The following is a 19,808-nucleotide window of genomic DNA, read 5'->3' on the forward strand; positions in this document are numbered from 1 at the left end:
TATGTATAATGATCATAAATGTTGCCTCATTTTTCACCTCTTATACCACATTAATAAACACAGAACACTAGGCCACAAGAGAGTCACCAGCTCTGAGAAACAGTAACCCTTGAAAACAGCAGTTCACTGCAATCATAAAGCAACTTTAAATCTGCAAATTTGGTTGCATCATCTCCCGGATGCTCTAAACCTCTCACAAATAAAGAACTGACTTATGTGTCCTAAAATAATATGCTCAAAGGGTTCCAGGTGGCTTGTACACGTCCTCATTTAGCACTAAGACATATGTTTTCAGACACTGAATACTTCACTGTGTTCTTGGCTTGTTGTCCCAGACAAAGGGAGGTTGTTGTTCATTGGTAGGTTATTCAAAAGGACTGATTATTTCTCTTATGACCTCTGAAAGACTTGAATAGCTGAGAATACCCTAACGATCACTTTGGGTGGGAAGCAAATAAAAATAGATGGAAAACATGATGATGTATAAGTACATACGTACGTAACTCAACATGTCTTCATGTAACTAATTCTCCTTTGCAAGACTGAATCATCAAGCTTACACAGTTATGATGGAAAAACAGCAATGGGCAAGCCACCCAGTTTTACTGTATTGCCATGTCCCACTTAAAGTGCAACGCTCAATGGTATTTGCAAGCACACTAGCATATAATATATATTCATATCCTTTGCCACAGGCTGTTCTCAGTGATAGTTTGCTCCTTTAGTTCTAGACCTCTTCCAGCTACTTCAAGTTTGTTCTCTTTTCTTTCTTTCTTTTTCACTTGTCAGCTCTGTTTTTTAACATTAATTCTGAAGTCCTTTCTGTCATCGTGTAGGACGCACAGAACACGGTACAGAATCCACAACTGCCACAGAGATTCAGCAAAACCTTGGTGCCACATGGCTTTGTTGCATGCCAAGCACACATTGGAACTGGTGTTTCCCCACCCCATATATCCAGGAACTCTCTTGCTTAGCTAAAACAGTCATTATGGTTGATCTGAAAAAAAAAAACAACCAACCCAAAAAACCAATGGAATAAATCTTAGCAGAGAACAGAAGACAGCAATTCAACTGCTTCTTTTCAGGGGGCTGCATCACTATTCAGTAACTTACAAATGTTTTATCTTTACGTATGTGCGTATATATGTATATATATATATACACATAATCAGCTCGTTTCTCCATAGCAGGATCTAACTGTATACCTACCACTGACTAACAAGCAGTCAAAAACTCAAAGAAGCATTTCAGCCTTTCCTGAGTACCTTGGCTTGTACCATGTAAAAGGTATTTGTTTAGACAAATGTTAGAAACACCGTGACTCAATACAGATCTAATTCTCAGAAAGGGTGGTAAGGCACTGGAATGGACTGCCCAGGGAGGTGGTAGAGTCACTGATCCTGGGGGTGTTCAAGGAGTGACTGGATGTTGTGTTGAGGGACATGGTTTAGTGGGAGCTATTAGTAATAGGTGAACGGTTGGACTGGATGATCTTTTAGGTCTTTTCCAACCTTGGTGATTCTATGATTCTATGATTCCAGACAATTAAGTATTGTTACTTACAATATCTCCCAAAATAATACCTATTACCAATTTCTATAAACAAAAAAAACCCGCCAACCAACCAAACAAAACAAGCTGCAAACCAAAACATAAGTAAGCCATTTTATCTATTCAAAAGCTGTCCAATCCTTCTGACTTAACCTTAACACCTGTTTCTAATTCGCAGGCCTATAATTCACAGCTTATGCAAGTAAAATTAAACTGTTGTTTTCCTCACATTTTTTTCCCCATTATATTTTAAAACAATTAATTAGGTCAATAGACAATCTGTATTACTCTCAATGGCAATTATTTGATCTGACTCTAATTAAATTTCAAAATGTATATTAAAAATAATCTTAAGAGATTAAATGATGAGTAATGGTCAAAATGCTCTTAAAAACAGTCATTTAAAAATCTTTGACAAGCCTTTTAGGGCATGGTTACATCATGAGCAAAGCTTCATTTCTGTGACTATCCATTAAGCATAACCTATGACAAACTGGACACATTTGCAAGTAAATGCTATTTAAATGTATAAGTGCTTCAATATATCAAAGTAATTTCCTTTTCACTTGAGGGTATATATATTGTAAATGAACATTGTTATTGATCTCTTATGTTAAAGCCTTGTTTCAAAACTTCAAAAAAATTTATCTGTACATTAATGTTTCCTTCTGCTCCACGCATCTTATCAATTCTCTACAGTAAGACCAAACTGAAGTAACTTTTTACAACGCTTATATAAAGACAAAAAGGTTTCACAAAGTTGATATATGCCTTGCAGTATTACATTAGCAAAGAACATAAACAATGAAATGATACATTTGCGAGAGCAACACATTTCTGTTTTCAAAATTTTTCGTGATTATCTCCAATTTTAATCACAATCAGACACAGAAGGAGACCTGGCCACAAGTTAAACTTAAGTGTTTGAGTTTACTATCTATAACAAAAACCAAAATGAAAGAAAACAAACCAAAAAAGAGCCTTTATTCAAAAATTCCAGACACATAGAAAGAATATTGTGAATATGTATGTAGGGATTGTGGTCACAATATTATATATTATATATATAATACTAAGGTCAGCCAAACAGTTCTGCATCCATGTGCCAAGTGTAATTGAATCAAAGATAACGCACTACCTGAATATTTCTGTTCTACACCACTGCACAGGGTTTTGTGCTTCAGTTCCATCTACTAACTGCAGATGGCGGACTTCATAACTTTACCGGGGCTGGAACCATTTACCCATCATATGCAGCAGGACATTATATAGCATGCAGTAGATTACTCACTGAACAAAAACAAGACTACAGCAGGGGACAAAACTATCCTTCCTGAAACACTGTAAACCTGGGAGCTGTTATTTCTGTTGGAATATTCTGTCACAGAATAGAAATCTGAAGTCTCCAATGAGACATCTCTGACATCTTACTTCGGTTAAGATTTATTTCATTTTGTTGTAAGTATATTTCATATTATCTCTCAGTCTCCTTCACTATATTAGAGATGTTTCCCCTAACCAAGAGGCAAGATTTAACGACTCCAAGACCCTCTTCCAAAACCATTTCCATAAGGAGTAACTGTTGTTGTATTTGGAGAACCCAGGAGGGTTCCACATTCCCCACCATTCCCTTCACATCAACAACTGAAAGGAAAATAAGGTATTTCAAGGTACTTTTTCAAGTAGGGAGTGTGAATGACACAAGTGTTTTATCATTTTTTTCTTTTCTTTCTTCAACATGATGACATAAAATCACAAAATAAAAAAATAATGCAAAATAATAAAAATAAAATCAAAAAATGCACACACAGGTAGTTGTGAAGTGGTATTTTCCCCAGGTCATAAAGGAATGCAACCTCCTAAGAGACTATGTAAAGAAGAAAGAGAGGGGAGGCACACAGAAAAAAGAAAGAAACTAGTAAGTTGTTTCAAAAGAAACAAAATGTTAAAAAATGAAATCAAAGCAGCTCTGAGATCAGCAGAGCTGGGTAAGAACCTCAGCTACCTACAGCCCTATCTGCTGCTTTACATTTTTCTTCTTCCTCATGAAATACACTGTACTGCTCCACCAGCAGTATTCTTTTGCTTCATTCATCTCAGTTTGGCAGTGTAGCTCTTCTTTGGTCCTCAAACCCTTGACCAAATAAAATAACTAGAATTAACAGCATTAAACTTACGCAACCGTCCATATGATAGCCTCTCATTTTTATATATTTCCAATATTTGCTCAAAGTAAAACAAAAAAACAAACAAAAAAACCCACAAAAAACAATTAACATTTATTATTTCATTTATTATTTGCTAGCACATGTGAGAACCCTTCTTTGTTTTCTGGCTCAAAGCTTGCTTCCTGAGGTGTTTTCTAGTGATGAGACTCTCACTGATTTATGGAGGAGGCAAGTGATGGGTGCTACCGTGTGACAATCAACATCACCCTGTAGGCATCTGACAGCACCTTCCTTCATAGCTGTTTGCTTCCGGAACAGAGTGCACAGGAGTGTTTATGGGTAGAAGATCTGGCCTGGGACTAAATAGCTCCAGCTTGGTATGGGAAAATTGGGGAATGATGCCATCGTGTCCTGTGAAAAACAGGATGCAGATGGGCATCCCTGCTCCCTCTTATCTGCTGGCAAGGCCCGGAAGATGGGAACAAAAGGAGTTTTTGCTGAGATCCCAAAGCCAGAATTTTCTACCCCAAGGAGAGCTGACTCAGCTACTTTGGATTTGAGCTGTCACTCCAAAGAGAAAGCTGACTCGACCACTTTGGACTTATAAATCAGTTGGTGCTACCATTGGAAATTCATTCATTCATCCATCGTTGTCGTCATCATCAGTGGAACAACAACGCCTGACGACCCACCACTAATGAAGATCAATGACAAACCTCGCTGGATCCATGGTGGTGACTATCTCCCTCTTGCTTCCTGCAAAGATCTCTCTTTTGCTCTCTACAGACTCCTTGCTTATATTTCCTACTTTTCCTATCGCCCACCTTCCCTCCCCCATCTCCCTAAAACGGCCAGGACTGTAATAAACCGGTTGGGCCAACATTTGAACCGTTGCTTCTTAATCTCACGCCGGGTATACACATATCAAAGAACCTTGCCTCCCTCCTACAGATTGGAGCGAGACATTTATTATTGGCGTCACGGACAGGATGCCCGCCGTGAGAGTGTTGTCCTCCCAGATACAGCCTGAATCTTTTCTGTGTGCACCTCCTGGAGTTGCAAGGAGCGACAGTTTTGGTAACTTAGATGTGAGCACCTCTCCAGGAAGACCGCTCCTTATTCTGAAACTTTACTTGCTTTTGTGTTCACCTCTTGGGGACGTATGAATTGATTTTGAGTATTTGCTTTTGTTTTATACGTGTGTGCCTCCCCGGGAAGCCTATTTTGCATTATGTGGTTTAAGTATCTTGTAACATATTTTGGAATTTGAAAGTATTTTTGTGTGCGCCTCTTGGGGAAGCGAGGAGGTAATTTTTGAGGTAAAACGTGTGTTACTCTCCAAGAAGTTTATTCCTTTTTTGAGAAACTTTAAGTGTTTTTCTTGTAGCTTTAAGCTTGAAGTTTTTCTGGCCAGACAGGATAGCCAGGAGCGATTGAGGTGTTGACACGTTCTTTGTAAGTGTTGATTGTGCTTCTTGGTCTTTTGTGTAAGGGAGGAGAGATTGGAGAATTTGCGTTGTTTAAACTTTTTCTGTGCGCACCTCTCCGAGTTGCAAGCACTGAGGGTGTCTTGTAACCGAGGTGCGGAATTTGCAGTTTTTTTCCTCTGTGTGGCCTCTCAGGAAAATAAGGGGCGATTTAACCCCAAAGGTGTTGTTTTAGCCTGCTGTCTTTGTGTGCTCCTCTCAACAAAAGGGAGGCATGAGTGTAGCATTTACATTTGTTTGATTGGTGTGTGCCTCCCTGGGGAGGGGTAAGGAGTGGAGCGTACCTTCTCTTCCCTTAGTGTAGATCCTTTAGGGTATTGAGAAATGAGTGAAAGTATTGCCACTATGGAAAGTGAAAATGTGCTATTTGACCTCTTAGAAAAGCACGGTGCTCGGCCCTCTTTATCAGGGGTGGATTGGGCACGACAAAACTGGCATAACTTGCAGAGTGTTTCAGACCGCATTTGTGTTTTACAACATGGGGCTCGTACCCGAGCCGGGAAAGGAAAATCGTGTATTTGTGCGGTACTCGGTGCAGCTTTAAAAGCAGCCGTGGAGCTCCGAGATGAAAAGCATTCGGCAGAAACCCAAACCGTACAAGCATTACAGGAATCAGTTAAAGTAATGCAAGAGTTGGTAAAAACTCTGCAGAATCAAATAGCGAACCTTGAGGAACAATTACAAAGAGAGCAGCGTAATTCAGTTTTGTTGCAAATGGCTTTTAAGGAGCTATTAGCGTATAAGAACACTAGCAATGCTGTTGTCCGTAATTTGCCTCAAGAAAAAACTTTTCCTCAGAAGGAACTACAAGGAATGAGGGAAGGGCTTGACAAATTAGAGGACTCGCCAACCCAATTGCGTCCTCTGATAAAAACTGAATATGCATTTGATAATGGTGAGGACCTAAAATGAATGTTAAAGAAATTCCCTTCTCTGTCACTGAATTAGCAACACTGAAAAAGGATTTTAGCCGTTCTCCAAAAGAATCAGAAACGGAATATGTGTGGAGAGTCAGTCTCACTGGTGGAGACCAAATAACGTTAACTGAGAAGGAAGCTGAAGGTTATTGGGGTCCAGGAGTATTTTGAACTACTGGTAACAACCGTGCTCCCTGGTCCCTAACGCAGAGGGCTGCCTATTGGGCAGGTGGTCTTAACCCTCTAGAAAGGGGACACCCTCTTGCCATTACTTCCAGCTGATCAATTAGTGGAAAGTGTCCAAAAGGCTGCTTGTCTCCAAATGATGTATGATAGAAAGCTGCAGCCACATCATGAATCACCTCTGATGATGCCTGTTGATCCTGAAAGGATGACTCCTTTAATCAGGGGGCTCCGGAATCACTGAAACCCATAGGCATACAATTACAAGGAAAGATACAGGCTATGCCTCAGGGAGAAAGAACCCGGGCAGCATTAGAAGGAGTTGTAACCCCTAACCATCTGCAGTCTGGATATAAAGTATGGACATGGGGGGAGGTTGCCCAAGAATTAATTAATTATGAAAGAAAATATGGGCCGGTGATTACTAACACTAGTAAATGTGAGCCAAGGGAAGTGAGGCTTGCAGCAGTCAGCCTTGCTTCTAGGCCACCTAGCCCAAACCTCAGTGAAACTGGAAGGGTCTCATTGCCAGGAAGAACAGGCAGGCGAAATATTGGTCATAAACGTAATTGTCTCTGGACGCTGGGCTGGCAAAAGGGTGTTCCACGAGATTTGATGAATGGATTACCCACAGTCAGACTAGAGAAATTAGTTAACTGGTGGCCAGAACAAAAGCTCAAGAAGCCCAAGGAAAGCTGATGCTTTCGCCCCCTCCCCCAGATGAGCGGGAGGTGGGGGGGGGGGGAAGGCAGTGAGGGGTGGATGTATTAGAAAGCTCACAACAGGAGAAGATCCTCGATTTAACACCTTCTGTCCCAAGGCCTCCCACTCCTGCCAACTGCCCCTGTGAGTCACAATACAGTTACTGATAAGCCGGGGAAACACTCATCTCCCTGGCCAGCCTGTGCCAACTGACTCAGCTAACCTGAGGACAGTTTCCCTAACCTTAATGAAATCCCTTAACAAATATCCTTGGAAGGCTAAGGCCTCCCCGATAAAGAAATGTAAAATCAACTCTTGCTGGATTGTTCCCTCATTTTTTAATTGTATTTACAATAGCCCCAAAAGGGCAAGTTGTCTTGTTTTATTTTACAGCAGATCCCCGTGGGACCTTTACTGAGCACAGAATGGCTGATAGCTGACTTTAACCATTTGTGTTTTGTGACAGGAAAATTGAAGATGAGATCATGCTGGAATGCTGAATATACCTCTTGATTCCATATTTTGGTAGCAATAGTATTATGTTTTGTTTGTTGTGGATTGTGATCGATATCAGTCCTTGGATCTGTTAAAACTTCACAATTGGGTTCAGAGTTTTTACAGGTCATTCTGGCTTTCTGGTACTCTCTGCACGGTAATGACCATTCCTTCTGACCCCTTCTTTCACCCCTTTTGGTTAAACTGATTGTGATTTGCATGTAACTCCTCCATGGTGTTTCCAAATTCCTAGAAAACTGGGAAATGAACAATGGGACCCATCTAATATTTGTTAGATGTGGTCACAAAAGAAATCTATCACAAAGTCCTTTGCACTGATACTTTTTCGTGTCACATCAGCCCAGGAGTTCCATACAAAATATGGTTGTTGGAAAATGTCTAAGTTTTGATAAGAGATGTGTTTCTGGGATTGTCCCTCTTGTGGTTTATACTGTGGGGTGTCCGACACACACTGTCCTGTGAAAAGTTCTGTAGACTATAACAGTACTCTAACTTGCCAAACTAGTATTTATATCTCTCAGCTGACACAAATACCCCTATTTATTTATTTTATTTGATACTACTGGTTATCATCACTGTCTTTGTGATTGTTAAATGTTTATGGTATATGGAAGTGTAATTGAGGGTAATAATTGTGGAATTGTGGAAAACAAACAAACAAAAAAACTACTACAAAAAACAGCAAAAAGGTTAAAGCAAGTAACAATGGGAGTAAGTGACTGTAGCTGTAAATGACTTTCTGTGAGTAGTTTAGTTTATGATGTCAACATTTAACTCCCCCTTATCACCCATCCCTCTTTTCCCTTATGCTTACTTTTTTTTCTCTTTCTTTTCCTCACCACCATGGAGGGTCACTTATGCTTCAGTTTTGAGCATCCTTTGAGCCACGGGGTGGTGTGAGAACCCTTCTTTGTTTTCTGGCTCAAAGCTTGCTTCCTGAGGTGTTTTCTAGTGATGAGACTCTCACTGATTTATGGAGGAGGCAAGTGATGGGTGCTACCGTGTGACAATCAACATCACCCTGTAGGCATCTGACAGCACCTTCCTTCATAGCTGTTTGCTTCCGGAACAGAGTGCACAGGAGTGTTTATGGGTAGAAGATCTGGCCTGGGACTAAATAGCTCCAGCTTGGTATGGGAAAATTGGGGAATAATGCCATCGTGTCCTGTGAAAAACAGGATGCAGATGGGCATCCCTGCTCCCTCTTATCTGCTGGCAAGGCCCGGAAGATGGGAACAAAAGGAGTTTTTGCTGAGATCCCAAAGCCAGAATTTTCTACCCCAAGGAGAGCTGACTCAGCTACTTTGGATTTGAGCTGTCACTCCAAAGAGAAAGCTGACTCGACCACTTTGGACTTATAAATCAGTTGGTGCTACCATTGGAAATTCATTCATTCATCCATCGTCGTCGTCATCATCAGTGGAACAACAACGCCTGACGACCCACCACTAATGAAGATCAATGACAAACCTCGCTGGATCCATGGTGGTGACTATCTCCCTCTTGCTTCCTGCAAAGATCTCTCTTTTGCTCTCTACAGACTCCTTGCTTATATTTCCTACTTTTCCTATCGCCCACCTTCCCTCCCCCATCTCCCTAAAACGGCCAGGACTGTAATAAACCGGTTGGGCCAACATTTGAACCGTTGCTTCTTAATCTCACGCCGGGTATACACATATCAAAGAACCTTGCCTCCCTCCTACAGATTGGAGCGAGACAGCACAGTATCTTAACATTTGGGACAGAGGATTTTCCAGCTCTCTCATTAACTACAGAGATGCCAGTGCTCACTACAAACATGCACCATGGATGCTAAATACCAGCAAGCCTTCTGTCACATTCAACATGCCGTTTTGCACTAACTGTAAAGTCAATTGTTTAAAACTCTTTATTTATTTAAAGTTTCCCTGTGTTTCTTCTATTTGCAACAGCCTGATAGCAATTCTGCAACCTAAACCCCTCTGAAGTTCAGAATGTAAGAGACTGGCAAGTTGAATATGAAGCAGCAGTGTGGCCCTTGTGGCAGCAGAAGCAAACCTAAGAGGCACCAGCACAACAGGGAGAGGGACATCACTCCTCACAATTGCAGCTATTCTATGGTATGTTTGTTTTCTTCTTCTAGCAATTGTTTAGTGCTGTGTATTAAAAGGTAAGACTGAAAAAAAACCTGACGTACCACTTTCCTGAATGCTGCATTTAGCTGTGAAAGAAGCATTATGTTTAGTGCAAAGACTGCTCCCCAGCTGGTGATCCTTCTAAACAACACTATGCCCCAATATAGCATCACTTACTGACAAAAACCAATCTGCTCTGCTTCTGAATCTCTTCGTTTCAGCTATTTCATCACAAAACAGAGAACTTCCTTGGCGTAATATCTTAATCCATTTTGTTACATCTAATGTGTTACAGAGACTACATGAAAAGTTCAGTTGCTTAAAAAAAAACACAGAAGGAAAAAAAAAACCCACACAACCAGACTGCCACATATTCTTTGCACATCCAGGGCTTGGAGCAAAATCATTTCTTTAGACTGGCAAAAACCAAATGACTGTCAGAAGATGGAACTTTTTAGTTAAGTGAACACTGATTACTCTGATGAAACTGTGAACTTCATCCTAGTGTAACAGTGCAAGGCGAAACATCCATAACATCAGTCTATTTCCACATTTGTACGTGGTGGTGACTATTCGGAAAGACTACCTTTATCAAGGGTTATCAGGAAGAGCCTACCCCCTCTTAAATCAAAACTAAAGAGTGGTCATCCACTGTGAATGCAATGTTCTATAAGGAAGCCCCCACAAAGAGTCCAAAGCTTTTAGAAACACTTGAAACTCTTCAAAAATATTTTGCATTTTAAGACAAAAAAAAGCCTTCCTGCCTCCAGGGGTGAATGATGCAACAGCACATCTGCTGTATTGACCACCACTGAAACTAGAAACAATTACTACAGGTCAAGACCACGCTTACAGCTGCACTACAAGAAGAAGTCAAGAAGTCAGTACTGTAACAGGCTGTAAAATCAAATCTGCTTGGCTAGATAGTTCCCATGCTGCAGAACTTCTGTTGCTTTCTATGAGGGAAAAAAAAAATAGGAAAAAAAATTACTCATGGTTCACAGTGTGCAACAAAAGGACTCCAGGTCAGAGAGGAGCAGTCCCACCTTTTCCTGCGTTAGTGACACAAAGAGCACCTGTGAGCTACTGGAGGAGCACAGAGAGACTCACCATCAAGAATTTAGGACTCTGCAAACTAAACCAGGCCTGTCCCATGCAAGTTGGTACAGGAACCCTCCTGTCCCATGAGACTGCCTTCAGAGAGGCTTTGTCTTCTGCAGCTTGTTGTCCCAACATGCTTGAAGACTAGTTAAAAGACAGAGGAATGTGCACTAACAACCCAAGAACCAGTCAACAACTTGATCCCTCTGCATCTCAGGCCACCCACATACTAAGAAGACCAGCTGTTACCCCAGTACCTATCACTTACCCTAACATGTGCTGCAGAAGGGATCTGAATGCCACATAGACTGCCTTGAGGCCTATAGTGCTCACCCACCTTCTCCTCCTTCATAAGGGCCTCAGATACAGCCTGTCATTGTCTCACTAGTTGTCTCTTGCACGGAATTGGCCTAATTATCTGGGGAGATATCAGTGTACCTATTTACTTCACTATGGCTCATTTTCTTTGCTTGTAGCTTTTATCCCTAGTTTATTCCAGGAACTGAATGGTACTGAATCTTGAATATTTTTACACTGATCTTGTCATGAATAAATAGTATGTTAGATGCCACTACAGTCCAGTGCAATTTATTTTTTTTAAGAATTGTACATTTTGTTTTCTTCACATGCTTTATATTTCTAGATAAGATATTCTCTTCCATTTATCTTTTTACATCAAAATGTTATTTCTTATCTCCATTGAAATTTAAGGATCTCCCTATTTCTACCCAAAAGCTTTACCATGCAGTTCACCCCGCACACATCTGGCCGTTTGAGAGCTACAAGACCCTTCTTTATCTCACAAATGCTGAGCTAATTGTATAGTGAGCCTGATTTTTGAAAATGCATTTCTACAATTTAAATGGAAAGAAACCAGAAGGCCTTTATTCTGTTAACAAGGTCTCATGTAACAGCACATAGCACCTTGCTTCTGTTGCTATACTGGTGTTTCATCTTTCAGTCTCCATATCAGTAAAGAGACACAATAAAAGACTTCAGGCTTGACCAAAGTTTACCATGCTTTTTCCAAACAGAAGAGCAAAAGTGTTTCTAAAACCACAGAGCATCTGTAGCAAACCTTTGATTACTGCCAAAAGATTACACTAATAGCAAAGCCTTCAAGAGGAGATTCGCAGATGATCACATTCCGAAGACATTAAAACTATAAAGAATGGAACTGGAAATAGAGGAGTAGAAAAAATAGCATCTTCCTGCTGTACTGCTAACCAGGCTGCTGCCTCAGAGTGAATCTCCTTGCAGTCCCTTAATTTAAGAGCCAAGTACAAGCAATCTCTTTACTGTCTCACTTGAATCACTATAAAACTCACCAGAATGCCATTACAACCATCTTCTGTAATGTCTTCCAAAAAGCTTTACAAAACCAAATTTAATTCTTTCAATAAAATAAAATGTCAGTGTTGTCATTATGCCGAAGTATTTAAGTAGACTTCTAGCACAGGACAGCTCCACCTACTGTTTACATATAAACACACTGCTTTGGGAACTACAGATTGCTGAAAGGGTTAAGGCTGTTCCCAAGACTTAGATTTATCAAAAACATGCCCACAGTAAGCAACACCAAGCAAACACTGCACAAAAGTCAATTCTGACAGAATTATTAAGCTCCAAATGAAAATGCATCTTTAAATATCATTTACGCATAAGTATGTACTTCTTAAGAAGTCATCTGCATGTATGTCATGGTTTTGCAATGTTGTAATTTTGCTATCAGTATTCCACATCATAACATCATGTTAAGCATAGATAATTTTGACGAATCTGCTGCTCACAGAAAGAAGACTGAATGTCCCAGAGAACACCACGGTCAGTCATATGACCAGGACTATATAATCTCACTTCAGTGCTGGACTCGCTCTCTTGGATCCTGCCAGCCAGGGGGAGAGCCGTGTGGGAGCGTTCCAGCCGTTTCGCCTAGAGTTACAGTAGGCCTCTCGGTTTCGGGACTCACTCTCTCTTATTTTACTTGATTCATTAGCCTTAATTCCGATTATATTGTATTATATTGTGTTATTCTGTATTCCGATATAGTATTTAGTAAATAAGTGTGCCTCCTTAGATCGTTGCCGCTGTATTTATTTTCCTTTTCCCTTTTTCCCTTTTCCTTTTGGGATAGCGGCCCTGCAGGCTGTCTATACCCCTGTCATGGGTGCAGGTAGATTTTAGGTTAACCCATGACAATGTAGCATCCATAGTTTTTACGCTGGTTGGAATTCTGAACAGTGCTTTGCCTTTCTTCTCCAGGTTTGACATAAGAAAACAAAATACACTCTGTAGATAGAGAGCTCAGGTTTTGTTCCCTATGGAAATGGCGAAGTAGCTTCATGGCTTTGTGTTCTAGTTTATTATTTGGATGATCACTTTGTTCTTAGTCTTTTCTCTGTGATTCTTTCTTCCAAGACTTCTTTGAAGGAAAAAAGGTTTTTACTGCCAGTAAACAGTTTTGAACAGCTTGCTTATTGGTGTCATTCATTAAATTTTGTAAAGGCAATGCAGTTCTTTCACTCACAAACTGAAATGACACAAACCTCATGATTTTTCTTGAAGGTGATAGAAGAACACTTAATTGTCCCACCTGATAACCTGAGTATAGGACTGTTTCAGCATAAGAAAAATTGCAGTTTATTTACAAATTCCACAGAGATGGTCTTACATTTGAATCTGCTCCAAGAGTCCATCCACAGACTTTTCCACCAAATATTGCCAGCTCTGCACTTTGTATCTTCAGCTGACTTTTTTTCTACACTAAAGTAATTTGAAATAGTTGACGGGACTTCCAGACTTTCCTCACTACTGCTTTGGTAGATACAACTAATATAAGGGATATGTGAATCAAGAACACCTGAAACCAGCAATCCAGTCTACTCAGATAAAAAGAAAATATAGCCAGAATTGTTGATTTCCTTCCTCAGAACTTATCTGTCCATCTCATCTCTGCTGCCTTTAGGGGAAGACAGAGGAGTTCTCCATAGCCTAGAAGAGATATCTGTGGGAAGAGGGAGAAGATGATGTGCCCTCTTCAACAGCAGGTCTCTTCAAGAAAGCAAATTCTTAAGCTGTGGATCCTCCTACAATTCATTAATCTCCTGCCATGCGCAGCAAAGTATAGACAGAGCAAATCTGAACTGTACACCCATTATTTGCAGGGAAGGCATGGCAAGCACAGGCCATCAAAGCCCAGAAAGCAACAGAAAATATTTTATTTGCTCCAAAAATGTAATTCGCTCCTTATTTCCAGGGCAAAGCTAGTAAAAAAATAATAGCAGCAAGGAAAATACTCTGACACAACTCATCTTAGTAAAGAGAGCAAGAAGGAACTTGATTCTAATATAAAATAAGCAATTCACTAAGCAAAATTTCTATAGTGATTACTAAGTTACTAATTACTGATATTAATAATTACCAATACCTGCACTTTAACCTATATTGCATCCTCTGAACAAAAGTCTCAAAAATGATAGCATCAGAATTTTGTTTCACCACCACCCGTTAGATGTTTCTACACAGCACTACATCGAGTATCAGACATTTAGGCTGCCATTAGATGAGTACCAGTTAACATGATTAAGAACCAAGGTTATTAGCCATGAATGGAACCATAGGAAGAAGCCACATGGAAAGGGTGACTGATCTAGTCATTCACGCAGAGAATTGAAGGTGGTAGACAGATCATTATGTCACGAAGATCAGAAGCAATTACTTTTAAGAAAAAGTTGAATTTCAACAACAGTAACTTTTTTTTTCAGAGGCATATGAAATGTAAAGACATTAAATGTTACTACGGTGAATAATCAGACACATTATCAGAGAAAGTTTAAAGGCAATTTCATCATTCACTGTGCCTCCTCTCCCTTAGGTTAATTTGCAATAACCCTCTCACAGCTGCTCCTTTTCCATTTCTTTAAAACAGTTTACAGAATTACTGTAGCACACATCTAGTATTTCTGATTAATAATCTAATAAATGTATGCTCTAGGTATTTGCAATATATGAAATGTTATAGCTGTTAAGAGTTCACAAGTTGGCTGTACATCTAATTTCTCCGCAGTATCTTGGCAGTAGACTCTGGATTTTGAGATAAATGCCTATTACTCTTATTCCATAAGGAATAAAAATAAGGTATAGAACCATATAATTGTTTTAATAAGCCTACGTTTACAGCCGTTCTTGCATTTCACTAAGTACAGCATACAGTTAGAACAATACACTAAAGAAGTTATTGAAAGTAATCATGAATATTCTATGTCTCTAATATTTTGAAGAATTTAGGTTTATCAGATTTAAAAAGCACCCAGACATGGTTTTCAGCTTAAACTCTCTTGATCTGGGCAGCCTTATTTCACATTAGCCTCACTACCAAGATAACATAATTAAATACAAGATCTGTACAGATTTCATCAGGCCAGTATCTACTTAAAACTTCTGCTCACCACGGACACATATCCTGCTGACTTCTTAAGAATACCCAAATTCTCATTCTTCACAGAACAAAGAGAAGCAACAATGCTAAACAATTGCAAGCCTTTGAAATCCTTCGTCATAGAACTCCATTGCTTTGTAACTGTTTTCAATCTTTTTATTGTCATTGCATTTAAAACATGACACTTGAGCTCTAGCAAACATTTGCTTCTCATTTCCGTATCAGGAAGATTCTGCAGTACCACAGTACACACCCCAAATCTGAGGGTGGGCACAGGCTTTCCCCAAAAGGGTTAAATGGAAGAAGAGCAGCTGACACCTTCTGTGTTAGTACTGCGAAGGGAAGGGTATGCCATGCTACTCACCCATGCTCATTTTAATGGGTAAATTTTCTCTGCTTGCGGCCTCCACCAGGTGTCTCCTGGCCTCCATCACAGCTTCCTTCTGTTTGAGGTTCATGAAGGACTCCCAAAGAGCTTTGGCAGCTGGACTGCTATTAGAAAATGACAGGGTTACACTAAACATGGCTGGAATAATGGAATAAGCTTAAGACAACATTTATATTTTAACATGAGTGCTTCTACTTAGCAACTCTTCTGAGGTGGGCAAGATACAAGCAAAAGTAATGCAATATAAAGGCTTGTTTTTTCTTAGCAAAACAGTCTCTATCATTTTACAATAAAACACATAGGATTTCTTGCTACTAATTTTAAAGCATAAGAATCCACATGTAATAAACCAAAATAAGCATGTTAGCCCCTGTGTAAGCACTACTGTTCAACCATGGGTATATCAGAAACAGTCCAAAGTTCTTCAGTAATCGAAAATGTATGCAAAGGACAGTCTACAGATGGGCTGTGACTTCCCTGTGAGAGTTTAAAGTCCCAGAGCAATACTTCCAGTGCTGAAGGCCGTTGGTCTGATTTGATGAACTACCACCACTTTGGGTTTCATGGATTCTCCTTATGTGAAGTGAATAATCCACACAAGAATGCAACTGTTGTCACAGTTTCTGTATTTACAGATTTCCTTTCTATTGCTGCTGTTGCTAATCTTAAGACAGACACACATCAATTTGCATGGCTCGTCTGCACTCATTACCCTGTTAGCGTTCTGTCTCATCCAGGACACTGCATTTCTTGTTTTCTGAATGAATTCAGTGTTTCCTCTGGAAGGGAGAGGAGAAGGGAGGAAAAACCCTTGCCTGAAGCTAAAGTTAATTGGGATTAACTGTGTAGGATTTTTTTTTCCCCTTAGGAAAACCTCCTTTGTTTACATCCCAGGACACATTTAACTCCTGAATACATTTCTGATGTAATTCATAACATGCTTATAAACACGCCAAAACAGGATCTGTTTCACAGAACCCCTCCCCCATAGCTCATTTGCTACCTGTTACAGAACAGCTGTATGCATGCTGCATTGCAATAGCATGGTTGTAATGCACAGCTATGTTTAGTAATGTGAACAATACCAATCCAATACCAAAACACAAAACCTTTAAAAAGTGAATTTAGTAAAGCAGGAAAGCACCCTGTGCAGCAGAATCCTGAAGAAGACGACCAGGGAATCAGATGACCTAACCTAGTGTTACATTTCTTCAATACAGACTCTTTAAAGTAATGGATCCTTGCGTATGTTATTTTTACAGACTCTGTATACCCAGTTATCCTGACTGAGTCCTACTCACCCAGCATCACTGCTATCTCAGCCTGCTGACCCTGTTCACATTGCACCTACAGGGCATGCCTCACTGTCATTTACAAGCATGCCTGAAGTTTAGATTGCAAGAGGCCGCCCCTTGGCCCATTAACTAATCCCTTCCTGAACAAGCAGTTCCAAAGTCAGGGATTACACAGATCAAGAATCAGGCCTAAAACAGCAGGAATCTCATTTTTTAAATACTTTTTTCCCATTTGAAAGAAATGTAATTTTCTGTTCTCCAACCTTTCGGCCTATTCTCCTTTTCCTAGTCCTCTTCATCACCGCAAATACAAGTAGAGTCCCACATAAGCACAGACACCGTGGGCTGACTTTAAAGCAAACAACAGAAAGGAAAGTGGAACAAAAGTCTCCCAAATTTTGCACAAGCTCAGTAAGTCAGGAACTCACACTGTGAGGATGCACCACTTCTCTGCCTGTCCTTGTCTGCTGCACTCCTTTCCTTGCCAGGGGCTGGTGAGCCCCATTTATTTAGACTAAAAGAGCTCTGAAAGAAGCATGCACATCCATGTATAAACCCTACTAAAAGATACTCTTTTGGCAGCTCCGTGTGCTACTAGTATAAACAATAATAAAATTCAAAATAATAAACTAAATATTTTAAGTTATAAAAAGTAAGAACATGTCACAGTGACACCCACAGGTCCATGTCTCTCCTGTACTGAATACTTCAGATCCAGATGCAGTACTCCAGGTGAGATCTCATCAGTGCAGAGCAGAGGGGTAGGATTGCCTCCCTCACCCTGCTGGCCATACTTTTTTGATGCAGCCCAGAATATGGTTGGACTTCTGGGCTGTGAGGGCACATTGCTGGCTTATATCTAGTTTGCCACCCACCAGTACCCCCCCTTTTTGGCAGGGCTGTGCTCTATCCTTACATCTCACAGCTTGTATTGATAGTGGGGGTGCCGCAACCCAGGTGCAAAGCCTTGCACTTGGATTTGTTGAACCTCATGAGGTTCTTCTGGACCCACTACTCAAGCCTGTCCAAGGTCTCTCTGGATGGCCCGTCCCTCAGGTCTATCAACTACACCACAGTTTGGTGTCATCCACAAGCACTGAGGAGAGAGTTCTTTGAGTTGAGTGGAGTTCTTCAAAGAGAAAAAATCTGAATCAGCACTGATGCTCTGAAAAATTCAGTTTTATGTCTGCTACTGAGAACACTTTTCCCAGTTCCCCTCTCTTACACCTTCACAGAGGGACCTTTTGCTTTGCCCAATCTTTAATTTCATTAGTGACAAGGAATGAATGACTGCTGGGAATGGGTTACAAGTACACAGTGGGATTGTTGCTTGCTTGGTCTGAGGAGTAACCAAAGAATTTTCCTTGGAAACAACATTATCTTATCTTCCCCTTTCGGTGAGACATTTGTCTGTTACTGCCTTCCAGCTCTTGTCATAGTGTCCTTCCTCTCCTCTTTTTCCCATCTGCAGTTCCTGTGCTTTAGCCCAAATCCGACAGCACTGATGCTGTAATCAGTGATTTCTATGGGACCCAGAACCCCAATTTGAATTCCTCTTTCCCACTGCATTTCTTTACTTCCCAAGTGTTGTTATTTATTGTTTTTATGTGTTATCTACTGAACCACTGTACTCTGGAAGTAGTTTTTTTCAAACTAAGTTGATTTTCATGTGTGTGTGTGTGTGTGTGTGTGTGCGTGTGTGTGTATTACACATTACAAAACCTTTGTCTGAATCATACCGCCTTGTTTGAGAAAGTAAATTATTTACATTTACACTGCAATACAATCAGGAACTCCAAATCACACTTCAAAGTATCTTCACAACAAAAGGTAAGTATGACAACAAACACCTAAGTGAATCTCTATTATAAAAATGTTTTCCAAGCCTGACAATGAGAAAAGAGTACTAAAACTTTGGGCCTCAGCTATTAATCAGTTTCACCAAGAAATTTTCAGTTTCACTCAAAGGGTTTGATACCCTCTTCATTTTATCTACCATTATGGTCATAATAACTTCAACAATCAGCCACCTCCGCAGACAGAATACAAGTAAGAATAAGTATGGTAGTTATCTTGTAGTGAAACTCAACATTTATTAAACCAAAACATGATGTTTTTATCCAGAGATAAGGATGTATTCTCTCAAAATCCCTGTAAGCCCTAACTAGTGTTTGATATGCAGACAGCAGTTTTTGATAGACATCTGATAATTGTAAATTTCTACCTTCCCATCACACATAAACATTACATTCATTTTAACAAGCCATTTATTGTACTAAAGCTAATTAAAATTTGACTGCAAATAATATGTCTCTTTTTCAGCCACCACCAAAAAGGGGTTACAAAAGGAGAGAGAAAAAGATAGACACCTAAAAGATACAGCTTTCCTACTTATGATACTGGGATGACAGTTTGCAAAGCTGAATCCTTGAGCTAATTTACTTGGTCTAGACATTCACAAGTTGGCAATTCCTGTATCTGTTAAGATTGATTTATTCTTCTGAACTGGTGAATGGGCAGAGCTGTCAAGGTTATTTGAAAGACAGAGTATCTGTTATAGTGCTGCAAGCTCATTCTCTAGGCTACTCATCTTGAACACATGCGGAGAGAGCAGGGGGAGGCTAATGACACTGGGATGTACTATCAGTAGGATGGAAGCAGATGTCTGGAAACTGGTAAAACCAAGCAGTGGTCAGTGAAGAACAAACTCTCAAACAGCAGATGCAAATCTGAAAGCAAGGACGGAATGCACAGGACACTTTTGTTTTCAGATCTACCAATAATAATACAGGACAGTCAGTATTTATAAAATTCATTTTGTGACATGTTTCTTCAGTCAGCACATATATTTAACCAAATGAAAAGAAGTCAGACATTCCTGTCCAACCAAATGTGGTTATTTCTGCACCTGGAGACAGGATTTCAAAGAGCAACTTGCTGATGCT

General features: G+C 40.1%; 1 protein-coding gene across 2 annotated transcripts in view; it reads right to left on the reverse strand.

Annotated features, from left to right (window-relative positions):
* SCFD2 (sec1 family domain containing 2) overlaps positions 1-19,808 on the reverse strand; it is a 181,676-nt gene that overhangs the window by 138,641 nt on the left and 23,227 nt on the right. Inside the window, exon 3 of one of the 2 annotated variants that reach the window (XM_072334894.1) lies at positions 15,545-15,669. In XM_072334894.1, coding sequence (XP_072190995.1) covers positions 15,545-15,669 — 125 coding nt within the window. Of the gene's footprint in view, positions 1-15,544; positions 15,673-19,808 lie in introns of both variants that reach the window. The other variant, XM_072334893.1, reaches the window with a different exon arrangement.

The sequence above is a fragment of the Excalfactoria chinensis genome, chromosome 4 (genome assembly GCF_039878825.1).
Source record: "Excalfactoria chinensis isolate bCotChi1 chromosome 4, bCotChi1.hap2, whole genome shotgun sequence".
Classification (NCBI taxonomy): Eukaryota; Metazoa; Chordata; class Aves; order Galliformes; family Phasianidae; genus Excalfactoria; species Excalfactoria chinensis.